General features: G+C 31.0%; 2 protein-coding genes across 11 annotated transcripts; both read right to left on the reverse strand.

Moving 5' to 3' along the window:
* Window positions 1-1,142: 1,142 nt before the first annotated feature.
* LOC145335498 (uncharacterized) lies at window positions 1,143-21,026 on the reverse strand. 9 transcript variants are annotated; one of them, XM_080181273.1, is made up of 21 exons: window positions 20,723-21,026; window positions 19,839-19,884; window positions 19,609-19,631; window positions 15,973-16,001; window positions 12,423-12,465; window positions 11,776-11,880; window positions 8,450-8,584; window positions 7,878-7,967; window positions 7,485-7,610; window positions 6,961-7,090; window positions 6,795-6,831; window positions 6,485-6,521; window positions 6,210-6,303; window positions 4,738-4,784; window positions 4,286-4,399; window positions 3,841-3,945; window positions 3,435-3,483; window positions 3,175-3,215; window positions 2,663-2,746; window positions 2,155-2,217; window positions 1,143-1,677 (listed from the first exon to the last, which is right to left on the reverse strand). In XM_080181273.1, exons 1-21 carry the CDS (start codon window positions 20,849-20,851, stop codon window positions 1,603-1,605), a joined length of 1,602 nt encoding a protein of 533 aa, XP_080037399.1. In that variant the 5' UTR covers window positions 20,852-21,026; the 3' UTR covers window positions 1,143-1,602. The 9 variants fall into 9 exon arrangements, with proteins under 9 accessions (XP_080037399.1, XP_080037402.1, XP_080037400.1 ...); XM_080181276.1 differs by lacking the exon at window positions 19,609-19,631 and having other exon boundaries at window positions 4,313-4,399; window positions 19,816-19,884; window positions 20,723-21,023; XM_080181274.1 differs by lacking the exon at window positions 19,609-19,631 and having other exon boundaries at window positions 6,485-6,518; window positions 19,816-19,884; window positions 20,723-21,016.
* Window positions 21,027-23,357: 2,331 nt separating this feature from the next.
* Window positions 23,358-27,508, reverse strand: LOC145304667 (uncharacterized). 2 transcript variants are annotated; one of them, XM_080146602.1, is made up of 4 exons: window positions 27,395-27,508; window positions 26,931-27,060; window positions 24,820-24,944; window positions 23,358-23,966 (listed from the first exon to the last, which is right to left on the reverse strand). In XM_080146602.1, exons 1-4 carry the CDS (start codon window positions 27,404-27,406, stop codon window positions 23,844-23,846), a joined length of 390 nt encoding a protein of 129 aa, XP_080002728.1. In that variant the 5' UTR covers window positions 27,407-27,508; the 3' UTR covers window positions 23,358-23,843. The 2 variants fall into 2 exon arrangements, with proteins under 2 accessions (XP_080002728.1, XP_080002727.1); XM_080146601.1 differs by having other exon boundaries at window positions 23,447-23,966; window positions 26,928-27,060.
* Between the last annotated feature and the right edge of the window lie 296 nt (window positions 27,509-27,804).

Genomic DNA, 27,804 nt, shown 5'->3' on the forward strand with positions numbered 1-27,804 from the left:
ATAAGGGGTAATATTGTGTTACATCATTTGGGACATACATCAATTTATCGGCCATTGTCTTATCCTTTTTTATTTCCTCATACACTTTATTCATACCTCTACTCACGATATTGTTGACTAAGTCAGAACTTTCTAGTGAGCCCTTAAGTCATAAACATCCAAACTATACCAGACAACCAACCATTTGATTGCAAAACTATACCTTGAAGTCTAACAGTTTTGGTGCCAATTTATTCGTCTACTTCAAATATTTATGTTACACAGCAGCAATAAAAGCCATTCCTTAACACAGGGTAGAGATTCAAACCCATTACCTTCCAAGTCAAACAAAGGATAGCAAACAGCTGTTGATTATGTTTTGCAATACATGTTATTTGGTGGATTTAGATGTGCATATATAAAATTCTTATCAATATTCAAGGATTTAGGGGTGTGATAAAAAATTAAATTTAATCATCAGATGTTTAATTATCATCTTACTGAAGAATTAGAAAAGCAAAATAATAACTTTTGATGAAATTTCTCAATACCTTCTTGTCATTAAGAGCAGATGTATTGTATGATTTTAGGCTTAGCAAAAACTATACACATAATTCATATATAACACAGCTTTTTTTGATTTATTGTTAAAACCAGGGATCTAAAGGGATAAGACAATGGCCGATAAAACTATGTACAAACTCAATGATGATACACAAAATTACCCCTGCTGTACATTAAAATTAGTGTTTGAGACGTTTAAACATTTAACTTAATGAATCAACTAATAAAAATTAATTAAAGTTCCTAAAGTTACTAAGCTAACGATTAATAAAACATTATTATAAGTCTTTGGGGACTAGTGTAATAAACAGGCTATTGTCTTCTCTCTCTCTGGATTTTTCTGTATGTTTTGCTACATTGATAATTAATCACATATTGCAATAAAGCCTTTCTCCTGTCCAAAAAGAACATTTTTACAATTTTTTCTTTTTGCAAAAAACGACAGAAAACCTGCATAAAAAATAATGTTACTAGAAAAACAACCTAAAACCATCCAAAGACTTTTCTAAATGCAAAGTAAATAGCCTAAAACCGTTTTATATTATTGTACTAGAATTGTATTACAAAAAGGAAACATATATTAATAATAATAATAAATTTATTTCATGAATATATTTGAACACAATATTATAACATTTAATATCTTCTACAAATATCCAATCCACTACTAACAAAAAATCCATAATTGTAAAAAAATATATATAAATAAATACAAAGTAAAACACAGAAAAATCATAGATGGAAATTTAAAGAGCAAATGTTCAGTGATCATAAATCAAGAATAATTTTATAGGGGTAAAATCACAAAACTTTTCAAAGTTTTAATTTTTGTATTTATGTAGCATGATTGACAGACTGGCGGATCAAATACATTATATACTGAATGCTTTGCTCATTAGAACAGGGAATCTCCACAAAAAAGTTAAGAAATATAAATTCCTATACAGACTGGTCAACTTACAAAGTTAATTATAGAGTAGCTTCACACAATTAGTGATATATATATAATATTAACATACACACTTTATAAAAAAATTCAATTGTTTCACTTTTCATGCTTTAAATCATGCTTTCTTTTCCATGTTGAATGACGTCATACCTTTCTTCATCTCCTGTCATATTAACATGAACTTCCTATAATTAAAAAGGTAAAATCAATAAAAAATATATTCATGCTATCCCATTATAAAAGAGACAGGATCTGTGTTGGTCTATCCGTGTGTACCGAAAGATCTCGTTATTCGTATGAAATATAATTGTCCTTTACATTGTAGCTTCTTATATATCCTGGAAAAGTTATAAAACTATTTTGGGGGAGTTTACCACACACCTAAGATAGATCAACCCTAGAAAAAAATAACTCCCTTCTCCGTTTTTTCTAATTTTTTCAATAAGTAGTAAAGTACTAGAAAGTGATTTTAAGAGTAGATGTTTAGATAAAAAATAAAAAAAATCGGGGGAAAATCACGAGACCTCCAATTTATATTTTATTTCCTAATATCTATACATTGTAGCACTCTACAATTTGAATTCAAAGAACGTCCGTTGTGTCCGCAGATTACGTCCAACACACAAAGCGTTTAAATTAAGTTCTGGTAAATTTTTTTTTACCTGATTTTCGTAGGCATAATTGATATTGTTGTTGTTTCTTATGTAGTTATCATGCCAAGCCTCTTCCTTGGGACACAAATAATAATAATATTTTTTGAGGTAAGCTACTCTACAATTTATTCATTTTATTTTTGTTAAAACTTCTAACACTTTAGTTGTGTGTATTCTTCCAGTATTGCTTTGAAACCAAGTAATATCCGCAGGATTAGACCAGGTTCTACTTTACTTTACTGAAAAATCATGTACCGTATGTTTTTATATCCAGTTTTCTGGGAATATATAAATGTACAATCATGATATAATATTAAAACCAGTTTTGTAAGCCCATGCTTTCGGCAACGCGGGGCTAATAAATATAGTTTTAATCTTATAATTGTATATTTTGTATAAAAATCTTAAAATTGCATGCAAGCTTCCAGTCAAGTGCGCTTAATAGGTCAAATTGTTGTTAATTTTGCGTTTATTTATACTGTGCATTTGGTGACCAACTTCTTTAATATTTTTATCATTCCTGTGAAGAAGTATATGTAGGATCATTTGTATGGTTGTTCTTCTTGTTTTTGTCCTTTCTCTTTTTCTTCTTTTCAACTCCCTGCCATTTTAACAAAAATATAAGTTGTAGATTGTGTGTTTAAAAAAATTAAGTACTCAATAGTATTATATTCAGGGATAAGACAATGGCCTATAAATCAATATTCAGCCCCAATGATGATACACAAGATTGCCCGTCCTGTAGATTAAAATTAGTTGTTGATACGTTTAAACTCTGAATTTTATGAAACAAATAATCGAAATTCCAAAAGTTGTTAAACTAACAATAAGAAAACGTTACTATGAAACTTTGGGGACTAGTGTAACAAACTTCCTATTGTCCCTTCTCTCTTTGTATTATAATGCTGAACTTAAAAAGTAAGAAATTAAACCAATACACATTTAGATTTTCAAGTAGAAGTTGAAATACTTTTGAATATAAAATCCAATGAACTTTCGATTTTATATTATCTTTAACTATATCCTTGCCTTTAGATAGCTTGGGCTTCTATTTCCATGAAATTTCTCAACTAAACAAAAAAGAATTATGTTAATTGTTACTTCTAGATGGTCACTAACTCTATACTTTTTTTTGTAGCTAAAGTAAATTGTTTAAGGTCTTCAAAGCTATAGATTCTCATTTTTAAAATTTATGATGGAATTAATTTCCATCTTTATTTAAAAAAAAAATGTTAATTCAGACAAACATATTACAAAATAGTAAATGCAAAATAGTAAAAAGTTCTGACCTTCATCGCTTGAGTTTGTAGAAGTAAAACTTGATTCCACAGAATAAGCCTTGAATCATAGTCAACTATAGATAAAGTGACAGGTAGATTTATAGAGCCCTGTTAACCAAATAAAAAAGTATGTATTTGTTTGCAGCATAGAAGTAAATCATGAAAATCAATGACCCCCCAATGATGATACACTAAATTACCCATTTTGTAAATAGATTACAAATAGTGTTTGATATGTTTGGACACCAAGCTAAATGAAACAACCAATAAAAATTCAATAAAAAAAGTTATCATGCATGCAAATAAGAATACATTTTTAAAAAAACTTTGGGGACCAGTGTAATAAAAAAACCACTGACCCCTCTTTCCCTGGATGAAACTATCCTCTAGATACTATATATATAGTTAACTATGCCTGTGTTTTTGTGACTGCAAGGGGTATCTGTTCTGTTCTACCTTTATCATACTCAGTCTCTCCATAGTCAGCTAAATATCCTCTGGAATGGGTTTTATAACCTCCCTGAAATTATATACTCATCTAGAGAACTCATTAAATCAAGGGCATCATCTGCTTGTTATTAGATAAAGTAACAGACAACCAACTCTTTGATTGCACGACCTTTGTTTGAGAAGTCCTAACTGTGCATGGTAATGAGTTGCGCCTTTTTATGGGCCAATTCATTACCCATATTTAATTATTTATGTCACGCTCCTGACAAAGCAGCAGTAGGAACTATTTCTATAGTTTTTAGTTTGATGTAGTGTTGGGCCAAGATTCAAACCTATCCCCTCCCAATGATGAGGAAATTCACTATGTGTTGATGTTGAGCCTAGGTTGCGAATAGTAAAGTTAACCATACCTGTGTTTCTGTGATTGTCAGGGGTACCTGTTCTTTTCTAGTCCCATCATTCTCAGTCACTTCTTCATAATAATGAATAGGTGAATAGCCCCTGGAATGGGTTTCATAACCACCCTGGAATAATAAAAAAATTATGATCATGTATAAAGCAGCTCATAATGCCGATTAAAAAAAGACATCACACAATTCAAATGACCAATGATAGGCCATTATGCATTGTAGTTGACTAATGGTAAAAAGTATACTGGCCTATCAATAGTCATTTGTATTGCATGATGTCATATGTCTTCATGTATAATGTATATGCCCAATTGAAGCAAGTTTTTAAACTTAGGATTATGAAAGAAGAACACTTACAACCAATCATTTTGATTCTTCAAAAGAATAGAATTAGTATTACAAATAGACAGTCACAATCACTTATAGTGAAACTTTAATTCTAAATTATTAACCTGAATAATATTTGTTATCTCTGGCTCCGGCTTCTCAATAAGGCCATCTAAATAAACAAAAAAAAATAATTTCATAATGCTTTACAGCAAAGCATATCTGAAACTCACTTCATGTGTCTTTTATTTATTTTTTTCATAGCTAACCTACTTTACAAACCCCATGATGGTCTGTCTCTCAGTTCGTACACTTAAAGGAAACCTGCAAGAAATACACTGCTCTAACATTTGAAAGACTTCCACAAATAGGCCCAATACCCAAAATTTGTAGCCTCCAGCTTCAATAACAAAAAAAGTAACAGGCATTTTAAAATGACATTTTATATCTGATTAGTCTTGTTGTGGCCTACAAAAACGCCACAAAAGTGTCATTATAGATTTTTAGGCATTGATAAATTAATATGATTTTGTGGTTGTTGAATTGTTCTTTTTATTGGTTATCAACTACCAATAAAACTATTGACCATGCCTTGATAGTTATGTCCTTAAGTTATTTTATAAAGTACTAGCGGCTACGCCCCTAGAGGCCTCTAGTGGCACTTTAAATGTTTTTGTTTGTTAAAGTCTACGATAATTCTTTATATTACGGATACCTCTTAATGTTACGTTGAAGTCTCCCAGATTTTAAGAAAATTTTCAATTTTTTTGTCATTTCTTTTGGGAGGGTGGTAGTACCCTCCCCCAAAATAGTGAAAAACCTTCCCAGGAAATATGAGAATATACCCTGTTAAGGAGAACCCGATCGGTTCAGCGGTTAGCGAGATCCTTCGGTACACACAGACAGACAAACATCATGTTACTTTAGTATAAGGATTACATGGTTATCAAATATCAATGCAGATGATGTCCTTAGATTCGCAGATGATCATTTAAATCCTGCCCCATTTAGGTATTAGGAAATCAATGTAACTACTGATCCTATTTTGATAATATTGTTCTTGTGAATATACTTGGTTGGTGTATTTATTTTAATTTTGCATTGCTATTGCATCCCATTACAAGAGGATGATCACTTGAAATCAAAAGAGAATTCCACCCCAATTAAGTAAGCTGTAATCAAAATAAATCATAGTAATGATGTCCTGGAATGCACACTTGATCGATGCATTTATATAAGAATTGCATGGTTAACAAATATCAATATTGCATCCCATTACAAGCAGAAGATGCCATTAGGTTTTCTAGATGATCAGAGAAGAATCCTGACCCAATTAGGTAATACAGTATACGTTTCAGAAAATGAATGGTCTTTAAAATGTTATTGTCCCCCCTCTAATGAAGAAGAATCCCTCCCACCCAATAAGTTCATAGGAAATCAATGTAGCTACTGATCCTTGATTGGTGTATTTATATTAATTTTGCATGGCTATCAACTATCAATATCATCCCATTACAAGTGTATGGCGCCCTTGGGTTCTCTAGATGATCACTTAAGAAAATTAGATAATAGGTTATCAATGTACTACTGATCCTACCTTGATAGTATTGTTCTTGTGTATATCCTTGGTTGGTGTATTTCTCTTTGTATTGGTTATCAACATCTTCTGTGAATATTCTTACCATGTTTGACTATAATCGTTAAAAGTGTCAAGATAATGGCTCAATGACTGTTATAATTTACCCTTTTGAATAACCATTTTCTGTATAAAAGTAAGAAAACCTTATTCCATCTCTCTCTGTTTTTTCTCAAAAACTTTTTACATTATTAATTCATGGCATTGAAATGGAAGAATTTTTATTTTGAACTAACCCTTGAGCTTCTATTGGCTTCAGTCTCGCTTTCACTTCTTAATAGAAAAAAAAAATCAAAACAATTATTTTGTTAAAAAAATAATTTAGTTTTATTACTTTTTAGTAATGACTAGTGGCTACAGCACTCTAGCGGCGTTTTCTCTAGGGAGGGTTAAGATGCTCTCCCCCAAAATAGTCAAAATCTTCCCTGGACCCAAAAGCAGCTTTACTATAAAGAAGAACCATATCGGCTAAGTGGTTAGCAAGATTTTCCCAACAAACAAATAGCTTACTTTTTTTTTTTATAAAATAGGATTATTATTCATCACCTGTTTGGTGTGGATAAACTCTTTGATTTAAAAGAATCTAAAAAAGATAAAGAAAATTAATAAAAAGTTTTGTAACTCACAAACTGAATTAATTCTTAATATTTGAAACAAATATAAATAACATTAATAAAAAAATAATTATGATTGAAACAAATGAAGAGATTACCTTGAGTGCCCACTGATGATGTTCTTACTTGTGCTCTTATTGGCAGCTTCTTCACTGATTCGAACTTTTTATTCTCAGCATCAACAGCTTTTTCTGGTGCAATAAAGTTCTCAGGTTTCAGAGTCAAAGGCTATATAAAAACACAATAAATTTTCTGATATTTTAAATTTTTTTTATATAAAATTACATTCTTTATTGTGGCTAATAAAGTTTCAATATATCATGGGTAATAGGTTTAAATCTTGGCCTCCAATAGATTATACTTTTGTTAAGTTAGTAAGTATATCAATGATAGCAAAAGTAGAAGAAATGCCTTTACAATAATAAAGAAATTATTTATCGCATCAAATCATAAACAGCTTTCCGCAGATATAAAATGTACAATTATAAGATAAAAACCAGTTTTTTATTCAGGGAAACTAGGTGAAATACAATACTGTACATAATCTATCAGTATGGCTAGGTACCAGTTCCAATCCACTGGATATTAATCGGTTTGGAAGTGATACTGGTAAAATACTTACATGTCCATCAGCATATGACTTCTGAAGTCTGACTGTGAAGAAATAAGTTCCATACATTGAATAGCTCTTGTCATTTCCATTGTGGTAGTCATCTTTGGGGTAAAAGGTGTTCAGGGGAATGCGTGCCTAAAAGTTAATAAAAATCATAATCTATATTGTTATTTAGACATTATCTATTGTAAGATTAACAATTCTCTTTAGTTTGAATTGTGTAAACTTGCTGTTTTGTTTACCAAGAAGAAGATCTACCCAAGAGCAAGTATTTATTGGATGAATTATTGGTTAAAATTTTTACTTTCTATATTAGCAATTTATTTGGGCATATATAAAGTCAGAATAAATGAGGGATAAATGAGAGATAAATAAAGAAAGGTTTTATTTGTAAAAACTCACCCCACATAGAAATTTGTTGTTAAAAATTTCATTTCTGTCCCAAATAGAAACAACCACATCATAGACGAATACATCTTTTGTAGGTATTTCCTAAAATTAAAAAGAATATTAAAATTCAGGTTTTTAGAACTTATACATACATGTAACATACATTTATTAGATAAATTCACTTAATTTGCATGTGAGCCATCTAATAAATTTCTTACACTTGACTTTAGGGGGCTTGGTGTCACATCAGGTTCTATACCTCTTCATGCTACATGAAACATACTCTGTGTCATATGATTGCGGTGTAAAGTGTCCAATCTCCCATCAGATAACCAACCCTTTGATTGCAGAACATTTTTTTGAAAAGTCTTAACCATGCATGGTAATGAGTTGCCTCTGTTTATGGGCCAAGGCATTTCACCTACTATAACTATTTAAGTCCACCTGACATAGAAGCAATATAAACCATTTTTATAGACTTAAGTTATGATGCAGTGTCTGGCCAAGATTCGAACCTATCAACTTCTGGACAATGAGCAGATTTGCTAATTGTCAACTACAGTTGCGGGTAAAAATGCACCTACACAAAATGTGAATTCTGTATCAAAGTTTGGACTGAGTTGGTTTTCAAAATAACTAGTTCTGCTTCTATACTTGCTAATTAGTATTTTCACTCCCTTTTCTTTGTTCTTCTTCTCAGCTTTGCTCGTGTCCGTGTTCTAAAAAGAGGGTAATTTTTTTGCATAATTCCGTAATTTAAGGTGTTGGGTTGTAATTAAATGAACTCTTAATTAGGTCAAACTGTTCTTAATTATGTATCATTTCATGTATGTACATTTGGTCATAATTAAGAACACTTTAACTTAATAAGAGCATTTAACTACAACTAAACACCCAACTTTATGGGATTTGCGTAAAAAATTACCCGCTTTATAATTCATTTATAATTATAAATATGATACAATTTTATTTTGGTGCACAAATTGCTGATTTGTTATATCATGCATTTTATTTTTAAAATCCATAATTCTTCTAACTAAAAGGCAGACTAGAAATATTATTTTATTCTTATCCTTCTTAAATGGTTAACACTTTCTTAACCCAAAATCGGTTAATTAATTTTATTAAAAGCGAAGCTTTTCTATAATTAGGGTCGGTCCGTCCGTCCGTATGTCCGTACGTCCGTCACAAAGAGTTGGCTCTTTTCGATAATTTTAACAGGTTAGAATTGTCCTATCGATTACAAACTTTGCATGATGATTCCTATAGTAGTTGGGTACAAATAAGAAAGAGTAGCAACTCTATAAACAATACCAGAATGTCCGTACGTCCATTTTAAACATGTTGATTTTTAACTTTTTTGACAACAAATTTTTGGAGTGGGGACAAAACACCTAATTTAAAAATGCCTAACTAAAAATGCCTAACTTAAAATACCTAAAATTAAAAATACCTAATGTTAAAAACACCTACGTTAAAAACACCTAATTTATAAATGCCTAATTTATAAATGCCTAATTTAAAAACACCTAACTAAAAATGCCTAACTAAAAATACCTAATTTTAAAAATGGCTAATTTAAAAAACGCCTAATTTAAAAATACTTAATTCTAAACTATCTAAACGCCTAATTTAACAATGCCTAATTCTAGAATATCTATTTTTTCACTAAAATACTTAAAATTTCAAACATTAATCCAATTGGCTGATTGTTCTTGCTGAAGGATCTCGCTAGTCGATGAACCAATATGATTCATCTTTACAATGAAGCTTCCCATAGGTCATGGGAAGGTTTATTACGCTTTTGGGGAGGTTACCAACACCTTCCAATGAGAAATCGCCCTTTGAAAGATCCCCACCCCTCCCCCCGTTTTTTTTCAATCTTTCTTAATAAAACTAGAACTAAACTGGGGGATCGTCAACTATCACCCACCAAGAAAGCGACGCTACGGCTACTTAGGTTTGTGAAGAAACCAATAAAAATTAAAATTCATTATCTTTGTCCTTCAACCTTTGATTTTACTAATAAATTTATTTCTCATGTGAGGCGCCACAAACTTATCACAAAATTTTATTTTTAAAAGCGAAGTTTTTCTATAATTAGCGTCAGTCCGTCCGTACGTCCGTTTTATTTGTTAATTTAGGCATGTTAGAATTGTCCTATTGATTTCAAACTTTGCATGATGATTCCTGTAGTAGTTAGGTATGATTTAGAAAGCGTAGCAACTCTATAATATTACCAGAATGTCCGTACATTCATTTTAAACATGCTGATTTTTCTATTTTTTTAACAACAAATTTTTATATGACCTAATTATCCATTTGATCTGATTTTTGGTATATTGATTCCTGGGACAACAAAGAACAATATTATAAGCAAAGCAACTCTATAATCAAGTCCTAAAAATGTAAGTATGTCCATAAACATTATCCTTTTTGCTTCGACTCTTATACTTCTATATTCTGATTATTCAGTTCAGACACTATACAAGTGTTAATGTCCATTTGTTCTACCGTTTCAGTGCTTTGCTTTTATGGATGTTGTCAAACTTGTTTTATAATCACTCTTTATTCCTTTTAGTCAGCGTAAACATTGAAAGAGATGTATTAATATCTGATAGTACATTTAGTAAATATTTAAAACATAAAATAAAATGTAATTATTGTCAAATTTTTTGTCTATGACAATAAATGATATAAAGCACTCTCTTTTTTTATTTTTCATATGTAAAGAAACTTTTACATTATTAGCAGCCTAATGATGAATTAATGATAAAAAAGGGACACTTATTACCTAACTAATAATTTCTAAAAAAATGTATAACTTTGAAAGATCATAGGTCTTGGTAAGGTTTATAACTATTTTTGGAAAGATTAACACCACCTTCCTAAGAGTAGTTTCTACTTAATTTTTCTATTTCAAACTATATTTTGAAATTTTGGAGGGGGGTCATAACCCCCCCCCCCCTCCCACAGACTAATTGAAATCCCCTCCGCACTGCAATCACCCCTTGGGGACTTTAGGTGGCGTAGCTGCCAGTTTAATATATTCAACAACAGTTTTAAGATATGCTTAAAATTAGGTTTTTTTTTAAATTAGGTATTTTAAAATTAGGTATTTTTAAACTTAGGTATTTATAGTTAGGTGTTTATAAAATTAAACATTTTTAAAATTAGGTGTTTTGTCACATTAGGCATTTTTAAAATTAGGTATTTTTAAATTAGACATTTTTAAATTAGGTATTTATAAATTAGGTGTTTTGTCACATTAGACATTTATAAAATTAGGCATTTTTAAATTAGGTATTTTTAAATTAGGTGTTTTGTCCCCACTCCAAATTTTTGTATGTTAAAATTATCCGATTCTTCTGATTTTTTGAAAACTGATTCCTCTTACAACAAGGTACAATGTTATAAGCGAAGCATCTCTATAAACAAGTCCAAAAAATGTAAATATGTCCTTAAACAGTATCATCTATTTATGCAGTTTTGCAACAAATTTTCTTAAAATATTGTTTGTACTGATGCATTAATATTCTTCTAATTCAGTTCTGACAATCTACAAGTGTTAATGTTCGTTTGTCCTTCCATTTCAGAGCTTCGCTTTTATGGATGCTGTCATCCTTGTTTCTTTAAATTCACTAGTACTCTGAGTGCAATATGGAAGATTTAGTGATTGTAATGATTTAACTTGTGATATTGGGAGCAAAGAAGAAGTAGCTTATAGTGCCTAATAAAAATACAATACAAATGACCAATGATACTCTAGTTTCATTGTGATTGACCAATGATAAAATGTATACTGGCCTCTCATTGGTCATTTGTATTGTATGACATTATTTTTTCATTAGGCACTTTAAGCTGCTTCAGCAAAGAATATTACATTGAAGATTTATGTATCAATTTGTACCTTGCTATATTTAAGGTACCCATCAGTCTCATCTGAACTTTTCTTCAATAGGTAGACTTTAGCATAGGGGTCGCTTAATGACATTATGTCAACTCTTCTCAGACCCTGAAACAAAACAGTCATATAATAACATTTGTTGTAACAAAAACCTTGGTTTTAGGTCATACCTCAATGTAAGCAAAACATATATAATTTCACATTAATAGACAAATCAAATGATTTCTTATTGCTTATATAATTTATTTTAACCCTAAATGGTCTGGTTGTTTTCAATCATATTTTCTGTGTGTGAATAACAGTGAGCTATAACCAAGTGACTTTTTAAATATGGGTTTGACTCATAACTTAGAGTTGAATTTTTTTTGTATATCCCTATCCTAGTAGGTCATCCAGGTAAAGAGCAAAAAATATTTTTTAACTTAAACAAAGCATTTTATGTGACTAAAATAATAAAATATTCTATTGTAGTACAACACAATATAAAATATAGTTGTTCAAGTCAATTTTAGTCTCCAGGTTTGATCCTGCCGGTTCTGATCCTCTAGGTCTCCAGCAATCTTTAAATGGCCCATGACTGCAATTTTTACTAAGAGACATTAAATTTTGTTGACTATGATGCCCATACCTACAGGATTAAACTATTTTACCTTTGTTTGTTGTAGGTGCACTTTAAGATTGGCTGTATCTTTCCTTAACAAAAAAAAATTCCATACAGTTGATTTATTAGGAAACAGCTTATAGTGCCAAATAAAAAATTACGTCATACAATTCAAATGATCAATGATAGGTCAGTATACTTTGTAATTGACCAGTAGTGAAATGTTTACTATTATTGATCATTTGTATTGTATGACGTCATTTTTATTAGGCACTATAAGCTGCTTCTTGATTTACATAATAATAACATAGACATTTTTGTCCATTGTAGCAGATCAACTAAAAGGTTCTTTTAAAAATCTGTGTTAGCTTTTTCTATGTCTCAACAGCTTACACAAACAACATAATCATGAATAAATTTTGACAAACCCCAAACTGTCCCAGTTTTGAGCAAGACGATTCCTGTGACGTCATATGAAAAGGGAAGGGGGGAAGAAAATCTCTTCCCTTTTCTCCCATCTCTTTTTAAGAGATTTTCGGCAACATCCCAGTTGAGAAGTGAGATTCTACCCCATGTGAAAAAATAAACCCCCCCCCCCCCGCCATCTGTCAAAATAACCCCCCCCCCCGGCATCATGTGATTTTGTACCCCATCATAAATTTTGGTCCCTGTAATTTTCAATGTATAAAACAAAGCTTGGTGGTAATAAACTATGAGTTATAGGGGTAAAATATTACTAATGGGGTAAGTATATAAGATATGGGGAATAAAAATCACACATGGAGGTCCAAAAATTAATATGGGGTCATTTTTTCATGATGGGGTAGCTTCAAGTGCTTATATCTGGAGAACTGTAAGAGATAGAGGCCTAGTTGCTTGACTGTGGTAACTCAGATTTACTCAAGGAAGCCATTTATGCACATGGGGTGTCAAAATTCGATATGGGGTATTTTTTTTCATGATGGGGTGTTAAAATTTGATATGGGGTATGTTTTTTGATGATGGGGTAGGTTCAAGTCCTTATATCTGGTGAACCGTAAGAGATAGAGGCCTAGTTGCTAGACTGTGGTAACTCAGAGTTACATAAGGAAGCCATTTATGCACATGGGGGACCAAAATTTGATATGGGGTATTTTTTCATGATGAGGGTAGTTTCAAGTGCTTATATCTGGAGACCCGTAGAGCAACTAGGCCTCTATCTCTTACGGTTCTCCAGATATAAGCACTTGAAACTACCCCCATCATGAAAAAATACCCCATATCAAATTTTGACACCCCATGTGCATAAATGGCTTCCTTATGTAATTCTGAGTTACCACAGTCAAGCAACTAGGCCTTTATCTCTTACGGTTCTCCAGATATAAGCACTTGAAACTACCCCCATCATGAAAAAAAGTACCCAATATCAAATTTTGGTCCCCTATGTGCATAAATGGCTTCCTTATGTAAATCTGAGTTACCACAGTCAAGCAACTAGGCCTCTATCTCTTACAGTTCACCAGATATAAGCACTTGTAACTACCCCCATCAAGAAAAATATACCCCATATCAAATTTTGGACCCCCATGTGCATAAATGGCTTCCTTATGTAAATCTGAGTTACCACAGTCAAGCAACTAGGCCTGTATCTCTTACAGTTCACCAGATATAAGCACTTGAACCTACCCCATCATGAAAAAAATACCCCATATCAAATTTTGACACCCCATCATGAAAAAAAATACCCCATATCAAATTTTGACACCCCATGTGCATAAATGGCTTCCTTGTGTAAATCTGAGTTACCACAGTCAAGCAACTAGGCCTCTATCTCTTACAGTTCTCCAGATATAATCACTTGAAGCTACCCCATCATGAAAAAATGACCCCATATTATTCTTTTGACCTCCATGTGTGAGTTTTAACCACTTGCTTCAATTTAAATAGCATAGCATTGTTTGCTACCCCATCTGTGTTTTTCAACCACTAATCATGTTTGATGGCATCCAGAAAAATGTATATTATGTAGTTCAATAATCTGCCACTAGATGTTCCTATTCCAAACAAACTATTGTTATCTTTCTTCAATTGAGCCAAATTTTTTTCTTAAAGTATTAGGTAAAGTAAAGTATTAGAATATGTTGGTGATTTAGTATAAAAAAAGTCTTAAAAGAGAAATAAAAAAAAATAAACAGAGGCATTTTCAAATTTTTCTTAAAATATAGCAAAATTAAGAAGAGTGAAAGGCATAGCTTCACTACAGTGGAGCATGGTAGCTTTAAGCTAGCCTATTTTAAATTCTTACGCGCGAGGCTCACCTCGCAAACCCCTCTAGACTCTCCCCTCCCCCATACCCAGATTTTAAGGAAGCCTGCAAGAAATACCACGCTTTAACTGCTGAAAGACTGCCACAAGTAGAGCAAATACCCCAAATTTGAAGCCTTCAGCTTCTAAAACAAAAAAGTTCTAGGCATTTTAAAATGACATTTTATGTACAATGAAAATTTTGAAAGAATTGCAATGCTCATGTTGAAAACTTTGAAATTAAAATACGTGGCCTAGAAACAAAATTATAATCTTATTTTTGTCATAAATTTAGGTTTCCAGTAACTAATTATATTTTTACAATAAAAATACCCATTTTTATGGTCAAAATCATTAAAAAAATTAAGTTTTACTTGCATTGTACCGAATGTACTGTAGCCAATCAGAAGGCTGAATCAGCTTAACAACCAATCACAGCTAAGCTTGTATTAGTTTACCCCTTTGTTTCCACTATGATTTTTGTTTAAAAATGCAATTTAAATCGAATTTTTTTCATAGATTTTGACTATGAAATGTGGTGTTTTTATTGTAAAAATATAATCGGTTACAGGCAATCTAAGTTTCTGACAAAGATAAGGTTATAATTTTGTGTCTAGGCGACGTAATTTAATATTGTTTTTTCTTTTATGAGCATTGGAAATCTTTCAAAAATTCCATTGTACATAAAATGCTATTTTGAAATGCCTAGAACTTTTTTGTTATTGAAGCTTAAGGCTTTAAATTTAGGGTATTGGGTCTTCTTGTGGCAGTCTTTCAGCAGTTAAAGCGTGTTATTTCTTGCAGGCTTCCTTTTATTTCCCCTTCTGCCAATTATGCCCCCATCTATCAAATCAGACCCCACCTTTCAATTCTGGCCTCATGTTCTAATTTAGACCCCATCCTTCAATTTTGTCCCCTGTTGAATAATTTATCCCTTCTCTGACTTTATTTTGTTTCTCTTGGAGAGGTACAAAATTGAAGATGGGGATCAAATTACATGATGGGGTATAAAATTTCATGATGCTGGGGGAGGGGGGGTTACTTTGATAGATGGCAGGGAGGGGGGGGGGTGGGGTTTATTTTTTCAGATGGGGTAGAATCTCACTCCTCAACTGGGAAATTGCAGAGATTTTCTTCCCCCTTTCCCTTTTTCTTTCTCGAAACGTATATGACGTAACTGGAATTGTCTTGTTCAAAACTGGGACAGTTAGGGGTTTGTCATAAATTATGTTACAAGGCAAACCATTATTACAAATAATGATAAGTATGCAAGGACATAAATGAGTTATAGAGTAACTGTTCCATAAAAAACTTACATTTCAACAAAGTGATGTTTGTACTCAATCTAAATATAATATTATTAATAACACTTGTGAATTACTGATTAATAGTGTAAACCTATTCCATATTAAAGAGATCACAAATTAGTTTTTTCAGAATTCATTTTTATTTACCTTTCCTTATGTTTTAAGTAATTTTCATAGAATAATTTCTTAAAAGCTCCTAGAAGTTACAAAAAAATTAGATTAAAATGCCAAGTTCAATTCAACACGAAGTTAACGTTTAACTTTGAGCAAGAATTAAACTATAAGAAAATAAGCCATTTCTTCGCTTGCAGATAAAAACAAAAAAATCAATACTTAGGAAATAATTTTGTAATAAACCTCTAATAATATTTGTCTTCGAACTTTCTTTAAAATGTAATGAAAAAGTTTGATTTATTTTATAAAATCATTAACCAAATTTCGGTGTGTTTCAGTTGGTATAAAGACAATAGAAAAATTGTTTAAATCCCTAGAAAGAATGATATTTAAGAATTGAATTGTTTAAATAGAATAAACAAATAATATTTGCTGGACATATCCAGCAAAAAAATTAGCAGTCTATAATATTTACATAAAAATATTCAATTATATTTCTTTACAAATCTTCTCAAATATGTCGAGTTTTGTTAAATACCTCACATTATACGCACACACACACTACGTACATTACTCACACACACACACACACACTAACTAAACTACCAAGATAGATAGAGTTATGGAGAGAGCGATAGAGAGAGAGAGAGAGAGAGAGAGAAAGAGGAGAGATAGATAGATAGTTTTGTTATATACCTCCCATTATACACACACACACTACGTACATTACTTACACACACACACACGACACACTCACTGAGCTACCAAGGTAGGTAGAGTTATTGAGAGCAATCAAGAGAGAGAGAGAGAAAAAGAAAGAGAGAGAGAGAGAGAAAAAAAAAGAGAGAGAGAGTGAGAGAGAGAGAGAAAGAGAGAGAGAGAGAGAGAGAAAGAGAGAGAGAGAGAGAGAGAGAGAGAGAGAGAGAGAGATAGGAAATCCTGTGACAGTAAAATAGATTTTAAATTTCGAACCATTGGCTTTTTTTATTTTTTTCATTTTTTAGCATTAAAATGATTGTCATGTAGGTTAATTTTAAATGACATTTCAAAAAAACACAAAATGATTTACCTATTTTGAATGCAATTCTCTATAAAACACTGCCATTGTTCGTATTTAATGCATTTATTATTCAGTTTTGATAAAAATGATACGCACGGTATTGAACTGTTCACAAAATTTGAAAATTCTTTTTCATCTAATTAGATATTTGTGATTTTTTAAGGAAATATTTTTAAAGTGGCTGTGAATTTGCAAATAACGTTATATATATAGGTAGATAACTGACAATTGAAGATAAATCTTTAAAAATATTGCCTTAAAAAAATCACAAATATCTAATTAGATGAAAAAGAATTTTCAAATTTTGTGAACAGTTCAATACCGTACGTATCATTTTTATCAAAACTGAATAATAAATGCATTAAATACGAACAATGGCAGTGTTTTATAGAGAATTGGATTTACAGTAGGTAAAACATTGTGTGTTTTTTTAAAATGTCATTTAAAAGTAACATACATGACAATTATTTTAATGATAAAAAATGAAAAAAATAAAAATAGCCAATGGTTCGAAATTTAAAATCTATTTTACTGTCACGGGATTTCCTCTCTCTCTCTTTCTCTCTCTCTCTCTCTCTCTCTCTCTCTCTCTTTCTCTCTCTCTCTCTCTCTCTCTCTCTCTCTCTCTCGCTCTCTCCATAACTCTACCACCTACCTTAGCAGCTCAGTGAGTGTGTCGTGTGTGTGTGTGTGAGTAATGTACGTAGTGTGTGTGTAGGTAGTGTGTGTGTGCGTATGTGGGAGGTATACAACAAAACTATCTATCTATCTCTCCATCTCTCCTCTTTCTCTCTCTCTCTCTCTCTCTCTCTCTCTCTATTGCTCTCTCCATAGCTCTACCTACTACCTTGGTAGTTTAGTGAGTGTGTGTGTGTGTGAGTAATGTACGTAGTGTGTGTGTGCGTATAATGTGGGGTAATTAACAAAACTCGACATATTTGAGAAGATTTGTAAAGAAATAAAAATGAATATTTTTATGTATATATTATGGACTGCTAAATTTTTTGCTGGATATGTCCGGCAAATATTATTTGTTTATTCTATTTAAACAATTCAATTCTTAAATATCATTATTTCTAGGGATTTAAACAATTTTTCTATTGTCTTTATACAAACTGAAACATACCGAAATTTGGTTAATGATTTTATAAAATAAACCAAACTTTTTCATTACATTTTAAAGAAAGTTTGAAGACAAATATTATTAGAGGTTTATTACAAAATTATTTCCTAAGTATTGATTTTTTTGTTTTTATCTGCAATCGAAGAAATGGCTTATTTTCTTATAGTTTAATTGTTTCTCAAAATTTAACATTAACTTTGTGTTGAACCGAACTTTGCATTTTAATCTAATTTTTTTCTAACTTCTTGGAGCTATAAAGAAATTATTCTACGAAAATTACTTAAAAAATAGGGAAAGGTAAAAAATAATGAATTCTGAAAAAACTAATTCGCGATCTCTTTCAGGTTTGATATTACTGGAATTATTGGAAATAGTGAACTTACTTTAAGCAGCTTATAGTGCGTAAAAAAAATGACGTCATACAATACAAATGATCAAAGATAGGTCAATAGACATTTTACAATTCTACAAGTGTTCATTTGCCCTACCGTTCCAGAGCTTTGCTTTTATGGATGTTATAATCCTTGTTTAAGTAGGTATTATTGTGCAAAAATGTAATTAAACAGCTTAGAAAGGAGATTGAATTAACCTGCATATCAAGAAGACCATAACCCTTGCCACTATACACAAGATTCATACTAGCCAATTTCTAGCATACCTGCATATCTAGAAGACCATATCCCTTGTCACTGTACACAAGATTCATACTAGCCAATTTCTAGCATACCTGCATATCAAGAAGACCATAACCCTTGTTACTGTACACAACGTTCATACTAGCCAACTTCTAGCATACCTGCATATCTAGAAGACCATATCCCTTGCCACTATACACAAGATTCATACTAGCTAATTTCTAGCATACCTGCATATCAAGAAGACCAAAACCTTTGTCACTATACACAAGATTCATACTAGCTAACTTCTAGCATACCTGCATATCTAGAAGACCATAACCCTTGTCACTATACACAAGATTCATACTAGCTAATTTCTAGCATACCTGCATATCAAGAAGACCATATCCCTTGTCACTATACACAAGATTCATACTAGCTAACTTCTAGCATACCTGCATATCAAGAAGACCATAAACCTTGTCACTATACACAAGATTCATACTAGCTAACTTCTAGCATACCTGCATATTAAGAAGACCATATCCCTTGTCACTATACACAAGATTCATACTAGCTAACTTCTAGCATACCTGCATATCAAGAAGACCATAAACCTTGTCACTATACACAAGATTCATACTAGCTAACTTCTAGCATACCTGCATATCAAGAAGACCATATCCCTTGTCACTATACACAAGATTCATACTAGCTAACTTCTAGCATACCTGCATATCAAGAAGACCATATCCTTTGTCACTATACACAAGATTCATACTAGCTAACTTCTAGCATACCTGCATATCTAGAAGACCATATCCCTTGTCACTATACACAAGATTCATACTAGCCAACTTCTAGCATACCTGCATATCTAGAAGACCATATCCCTTGTCACTATACACAAGATTCATACTAGCCAACTTCTAGCATACCTGCATATCAAGAAGACCATAACCCTTGTCACTGTACACAAGATTCATACTAGCCAACTTCTCAATATTCTAAATTACAAATAAAGTCTGTTAGTTTTTTATATGTTCGGTCATGTATTTGGCCATAGCTCTGTTAAAAATACTTTCAAAACAGACCTTCTTCGGCCTAAGATACTGAAACAGTTTCTTTGTAATCCCAAGTAATCAGTTTATAATATCTTTCCAATTCATGGAAAACTAATAAAAATCCTATCAAGATGCAAGTTATGGCCAAATACATGCTCGAACATATAAAAAACAAACAGACTTTTGAGCTTTTCAAGAATAAGAGCGTTAAGCCTTATTCAAAACAATATAATAGACCAACTCATAGATGTTTAACTAGTTGAAACAAAAAGTAATTTAGATTAGGTTTTTTGGTGGCTAATTCTTTGCTTAGTAAATGTTTTTTTCTGTGAACCTTTATTCATGATAACCGATAATAAAGAAGATTTTGTTAAAAAAAAAAAAATATTATTTAAATCAAAGTTTTTTTTCATTTTCAATTGAAAGTATACTCCATTATAATTTACTACTGTATAATGGTGAATACAATAGGAAAGCATAACTTTTTTTTGTCCGTAACAGTAAAAGGTATAGTCAACAAGTGAAATAAGTCTAAAATGACATTTGGAGGGCAGATAAAAAGTCGTCTTTACTACGAAGCGTTACCTCTTAAAATCTCGAATATATCAGCTGAATGTATCAAATATTTAGTTAACTTAACAACTAAAAATGACGTCAAACAATACAAATGACCAATGATAAGCCAGTATACATTTTACAGTTGGTCAAATAAATGTATACTGGATTATCATTGGTCATTTGTATTTTCTATAAGGCACTATAAGATGAATCATGTTTTTACCTTTTTGCGGAGCTTAGCAATTTGCTTACTTTCATACTCATGAAGAGTAGTAGCATCTTTGCCCTCTCCTTTCTTACAATTAGCCAGGTCTCTCTTCTTCTTAGTATTCAGCTTGTCCATCAACTTCATTTTAACTATAGGAAGAAAACACAGGAATCTAAAGGGATAAGACAATGGCCGATAAATAGATGTACATCCCAAATGATGATACACTAAAAAATAACTTATATAATTATTGGTTGAAACGTTTGAACACTCACATTAATAAACTGACCAATCTTTCTCAAGTCCCCAAAGTTGTAAAGCAAACGAATTCTTATAGACTTTGGGGATTAGGTTAATAAACAGTCCATAGTATCCTCTCTCTCAGAGAAGACTAATTAATATCAGGGAGGAAGAGGATATTGGGATGTTTGTTACAATGTCCCCAATGTTTTATGGTTGCGTTTTCTTATTTGATTGATTGAATTTGATTAGTTGGTTAATTAAGTTAAGTGATTCATCTATTAATTTTAATTAAAAGTAGGGGAAGTTTGTGTATAATCATTGGGGATATACATATCTTTCAAAAAAGTCCAAATCCACTAAACTCAACTATAACAGGGGCCCTTTTAATTATTGATTTTTTATATTTCCCAAATGTGCATGGTAATTAGTTGTGAATATTTATATATAATCATTATTACATTCTATACTAAATAACTAGTGGCTTCGCCCCAAACCTTTGCCCGATGAGATAATGAAATGGGTTTGAATAGCTGACAAAATAAAATAAAATTAAATACCTAAAAAAAAAGAAAAAAGAAAATAGCCTTAAACTACCACAGGACCTGTAGGTATATTCCCTGAAGAGTAAAATTCAATCGGTTCAGCGGTTAACGAGATCTCAAGCTCAGACGGACGGACGGACAAACATCATTCTACTTTGTATCATAGATAAAAAAAACAATTCTAAAACTAAAAACACAAAGTATTGAATGTATTAGAAACTATTTTTTTTTAAATCTACGTTTAATTAAAACAAAAATCTTAAATTAATTTATCACAAATTTTTATTTTACTGATATGAATTTCACTGATACAAACATTCATAATCATAAAAGATAATAGAATTTATAGATAGTGTCCGCACAAAATATCATTTAATATTCATATTTCAAGTATGGCTTCGAAACTGATTGTAAACAGTTTTCAGCCTTACTGAAAAAGTATGTATATCATTAAACTGAAGACAAATTCTCATAAATATCAGTACCAGTTTTGTAAGCCCGAGTCTTTGGCCCCTTAGAGCTTTCAAAACTTGTTTTAATGTTAAAATTTTTCCTTTTTATATATCCGCAAAAAGCTGTCTTTAATACGATGTGATGTACCTAGTTTTTTACTTATTATCATTATAGAAAAATTATTAGAATACAGGTATTCTGTATGAATAAATTACCTCATAGGAACGAGGCTGCTGCCCATGACACTCCAACGTCAGGTCCAACAACCCAGGATAACTAAGGGGAGCCAAATCTCTCCTTTCCGGTCCAAAAATAAGGGGTATTAGGTAGAGTAACCCCCCTTTAGACAACCAACTCTTTGATTACACAATCTTTGCATGGAAGTCCTAACTGTGCATGGTAGTGAGTTGCGCCTGTTTTGGGCTAAAGCATTCCTCCTACTCTAACTATTAATGTCGCACAACTAAAATAGCAGCAGTAGGAACCATTTTCAGAAGGATTTTTTGCAACCAAGTAACCCTAAAACAGGCAGCTGCCAATCCTTGAGAAAAAGCACGCTAGATGATTTCAATTATTCTTAAACAGAAAAATCAAAAAAAAGTCATTTTATTTTACCAAAATGCTATTCTCGATGTTTTGTTAGCAAACCTAAAATATTTACTGATAAAGAATTTAAAACCTTTTGTCAACAAATTAAGAAAAAAAATTATGATTTCAAGGGTATTTTTCAATACTTGAAAATTAATTAGCACAATAAATTATTATTGCTACGTTATTTTTTAAAAATGTAAATAAATTGGTCTTTTTCTATATAAATTTTTATGACGTTTTGTGATAAAAAAAATTAATTGAATTTTTTGATGATGAAATAAACGAGGATAAATTTGTTTAAAATAGCACAATTAGCACAAGTTAACCCACGACCGTTTTTTTTGTCGTTCCCTATCCTTTAAATACATAGCTCCAAGATGCTAGTGGCGCAGCCAATGGTCTCTTTATACAAGTAGTAAGGTTTTTTTTATCTATAGCTTAAGATTTCATAAACTATTACTGATTGAGTTCTTCATTTTAGATAGGTTCCTGGATGGTTCTATGTCAATTTATTTTTAGACACTTTCCTATTCGATTTTATTTGAGAAAATGTGCAGCTTGATTGCGACTGTAATCGTTATTAACATTACTGGCGGCTGCAGTTAATTTAAGAATTGCAGAACCATTTGCAGCTGCTTGTTAATGAAATGAATTATTGAGATCGGCTATGGCTGCTTAGTATAGATAAATATTAAATAGATGAATAATTGTTATTTATCGCAACGTATTATAAACAGTTTTCTGCATCTTTTAAAATGAAAGATTGTAAGATAAGAACCAGTTTTGTTAGCCCCGAAGGCACATTTTCATTTTATTAGTTGTCTGTAATACTTTGCTATACATGAGTTTTCATTATAGATGAGAACCAGTTCTAATACAATGGATATTAATCGGTTTAAAAAAGAATAAAATTTTTCTGGAGGAATTAATTTATTAAACAATTAATTAAAACAAATAAACAACTTAAAGGGAAACAATAACAAATTGTTTTTGAAAAAAATATATAAAAAAATATTTGTACTCGATAGGTTATTTTGTCTTTTTTTGACATTTTTATTGATTAAAATCATTTATAAGTTGAAGCATAACAAGAAACAAAACCCCAACAATATAAAAATCATTTAACAGTCAAAATTTTAATATTATAACAATATTCAGAGATTCTTTTTGGTTATCAATGCAATTTGATTAAATTAGAAAATTTTTCATTTTGGTTTTCCCAGATTTTTTTTATTCAGATGGAAAATTGCATTTTCTAAGCGAATTCTTTAGATTTTGAGAAATGTTCCCGCAATTTTATTTGGCGTTTAGATGGCGGGTGAGTAGGCAGGCTTGGGTACAGGGGCGTACTTGGGCTCCTCGTAGGCACTGCCGTGGTTGTAGTCGTAGTAGTGCTCGCCATGGCCACCATACTGGTCGTGCCACTTCAACTAAAATACAAAACATATCAAATTAAATCATTATTTTCATAGAAATGATCGAAAAAAAATGGTAGCATAAAGCAGGGATCTAAAGGATATGACAATGTCCATAAAATAATTCCCAAGGGTGATGCACAAAATTAGCCCTTCTGTAAATTACAATTAGTTTCCAAGACTCAACTTAATGAACCAAATAATCAAAGATCTATAAAGTCCCCAAAGGTGTTGAGCTAACGAATAAGAAAACGTAAGGATACAACTTTGGGGACTAGTGTATTAAACAATGTCCCCTCTCTCCCTGGGTAAATGTATAATTATATACAACGTTTGATAGGAAATAAAGGTGAAATGAAAATAAATGTCGTCAGCTAGAACTTAATTTTTTTTATGAAATGTTTGCTAGCAATGATTTTGAATCTGCTGAGTTGTACAATTTTGACAGACGTAGTTTTATGGTTGACTTATTTTTTTGTTGAAGAAAAATTAAATCATGTCAAGTAGTCAATGTCATTTTCAGTTTGATAGATTTTTATCTCCAACATTTTCTTTAACGGGGATTAGTTAATGTAAGATATTAAAAATCTTTGTCCCTTAAAACTGATACCCCTACGCCTTTTTTAAAATTTATTGAAAATAAAAAGATTAGGGCAGTGGTAATTTTTAATTTGTTTGTTTATTACTTTAGGTCAGGATAGGTTAGGTTATATTGGGTGCTCGGGTAAGAGCTCACTGCTGGGGTAAGGTATGATTATCTATTTTTAAAAAATGAAGTGTGTGGGGGAGGGGGAGATTGTTATTTTACAATAACTGCAAAAATATCTATTTAAACCCATCTATCTATCTATCTATCTATCTATCTCACCTTGGATTTGAAGGTGTGATCCTTCTGTGAAAGATATTGTTCTCTGTTATGATGGGGGTTACCACGTCTGTAGCCCCATTCAAATACTTTGTGGGCGGGCACGTTTATGTACTGGAAAAAGTCACCTGAAACATTTTAAATCAGTCAATAAACAAAAAAATAAAATTAGAATGATTAATAGATTAATAATTCGGGGATCTAAAGGGATAAGACAATGGCCGATAAATTGATGTACATCCCTAATGATGAGAAACAAAATTACATCTTCAGTACATTAGTGGTTGAAACGTTTAAACACTTAACTTAATAAACCAACCAATCAAAATCTATTAAAAGTCCCCAAAGTTGTTAAGCCACGAATAAGAAAGTGGTATTATAAAACTTTTAGGACTAGTGTAATAAACAGCCCATTGTCCTCTCTCCCTTTGCCAAAAAAATACATTAGATAGATTTTATATGAGGATAAATGACTAAAAACAAATGTGAGCAAAAAGTCATATTTTAAAATTATACATTGTCTAACAATGTTCAAAATGCACAAAAATTGCATTTAATAACTTATAATTATTTTTATGTGGTCCTGCATATGTTGAAATTTTTGACATTACTAAAGTTTACAAATTTTTAACCATGTAATTACTTAATTTCTACATTAGTTAAGTTTTCAACAAAATTATGTATTGTTTAAAAACCAGGATGCCAAATTGATTACTTTTTATTAGAAGTATTAATATGCAGGGATTTAAAAACAGTGGCTGATAAATTAATGTACATTCCCAATTATGAAAATTACCCCTACAGTAGATTAAAATTATTGGTTAAAACGTTTAAACACTTAATGAAGTCCCCAAAGTTGTTAAGACAACGTATAAGAAAACGTTTTCATAACTACTTTTGTATTAAGCTGATATTGATTTTGATTTATTTTAAAAGATAAAATATAAATGATTGTTAAAAAAATCTTTAAGGTATTAGAAAAATGTTATCACAATATCAAAATCTATGAAAAAATAATACTGCATCAAAGATTCATAGCAATCCATTTGTGTTTTTAATATGTATATTGAATAATTTTAACCTAAATAGAAAGGTTTTATTATTTTGAATTTCATGTTAAGAACATACACACAGTATACAAAGATTAAAATCAAATTCAAAACTGTAAAACATACAAATGGCTTAGACTGTCCCAATTATGATAAATTTACTGCAGGAAAAGACGTTTACTTCGAATCATTTTATTTTTAAAAATTTCATTAAATTTTTCACTTTCTCATGTCATACCGATAAATAAATTAAACATTAATCTAAAAAATGCGTTTAAACTTTAAGATTGCTTTAGAATATCCTTACAAAATTTACATGGCTATCTGAAAAAATGGTGAATGTTTGCAAGTAAGGTTAAGTTAAAAAGTAGCTCTTAAAAATCATTTAATGATATAGAAGTGGACCATTCGATTGAAGGCCAGCATAATAATGGTATTTGTGATAAGATTAAATATAAGAAATGAACCTTTGTTAAACAAGCAAAAATTTAGATTATAGCTAATTTCAAAATCAAAATTTGGAACATCCTAATAGTAATATAGGGCAAGGTTTTTATTTTTAAATTAAATGAAAATATAAGTGCCAGCTAGAGTCAGTTTAACATTGCCAATGCAATGTAATTATTCATTTCTTTTGTTTACTGTTATTTGTAAATTTGAATTCAAAACATTTTTTTCAAAAGTGCTCAAAAAAAACAATTTGTCTAAAGATTAAAATAATCATCATTTTGACAGTTTCTATTGTTTTTTTTATGTTAAAGCTCAAGATCTGCTGTTAATGTTTCTAACAAAGAAATCAATTATTAATTGAATGTGTTATTTTTTTCAAAAGTTGGAGGCAAATTTGAAGTTGCTCTTTATGTTGCCTATAAAGAAAATATCGTCATACAATAAAAATGTCCAATGATATACCAACACAAAGACAAAATTACCAATAGCAGGCCAGTATACATTTTAATTAACCAATGGTAGGCCAGTATGACGTCTTTTTTTAATAGGCACTATAAAAGTTTCAAATTAAAATTTTAAGATAAAAAATTGCATCTCTGAAAAGCCTACTACTACCTGCAGCATATTCTCCATTGGCTCCAGGTCTGGGGAAGGCAATGCCCCCCTCTGGGGGTCCACCAGCTCCGGGGGGTGGACCCTGGGGAAATCCAAGGGAAACTGCCGCAAGGCATCCAGTTAATAATACCTAAACACAAAAATATTATTTGTTTTGGCAAATAAAATATTTTTAAAAAAAATTTCAAGACTTAATTAGAATATGGAACTATTAAGGTAAATAACAAACTTTTAAAAGTTTTTAAGTGAAATAAACTTGTGAAAATTTACTAATTTACTATAGGTCTATTTTTAATATTTTGTTCTTATTTTCACTATGAGATAATTTGAGACAAACATTTTTCTAATATCACACATTGAAAAGTAAAATAATATTTTTATTATTGAAATTTATGAAAACTAAAGCACAAAAATTGTAAAAATGAAGCACAAACAAAAATATAAATAAGTAATAGCGCACTAACCAATCTTAACATTTTGGTGGGCTAAAGTGAACTGACATCTGTAGCGACGTATTTCCTATTTTATACAAAAATGTTAGGATATAAGGATATATGTGTGCGTGTGTGTTTATGTGTATGTGGTTGTGTTGTTTAAACTTATAAAACCAACGCAAGTTCAAGTTAACAACGCGCGTAGAAATGCAATAGGCGCGCAAATTGTCGACTCTGACGTTTAAGGCAGAATCATGGCTCCAAGGGCAAACATTAAATGAATGTCTAGATATTTATTAAGAGTACAAAGTGTAAGGAAAAGCTTAAACTCGGTCAATCTGTTTTTAATATATTTGAAATTTTGAAATTCTGTTTTCTTTTGTTTAGATATGTCAGTTTTTTTTAGCCCCTAAAGATCTAGTCTTCAGCCTAATCTATTT

This window comes from Acartia tonsa, chromosome 13 (genome assembly GCF_053477335.1).
Source record: "Acartia tonsa isolate MP-2025a chromosome 13, ASM5347733v1, whole genome shotgun sequence".
Taxonomy (NCBI): Eukaryota; Metazoa; Arthropoda; class Copepoda; order Calanoida; family Acartiidae; genus Acartia; species Acartia tonsa.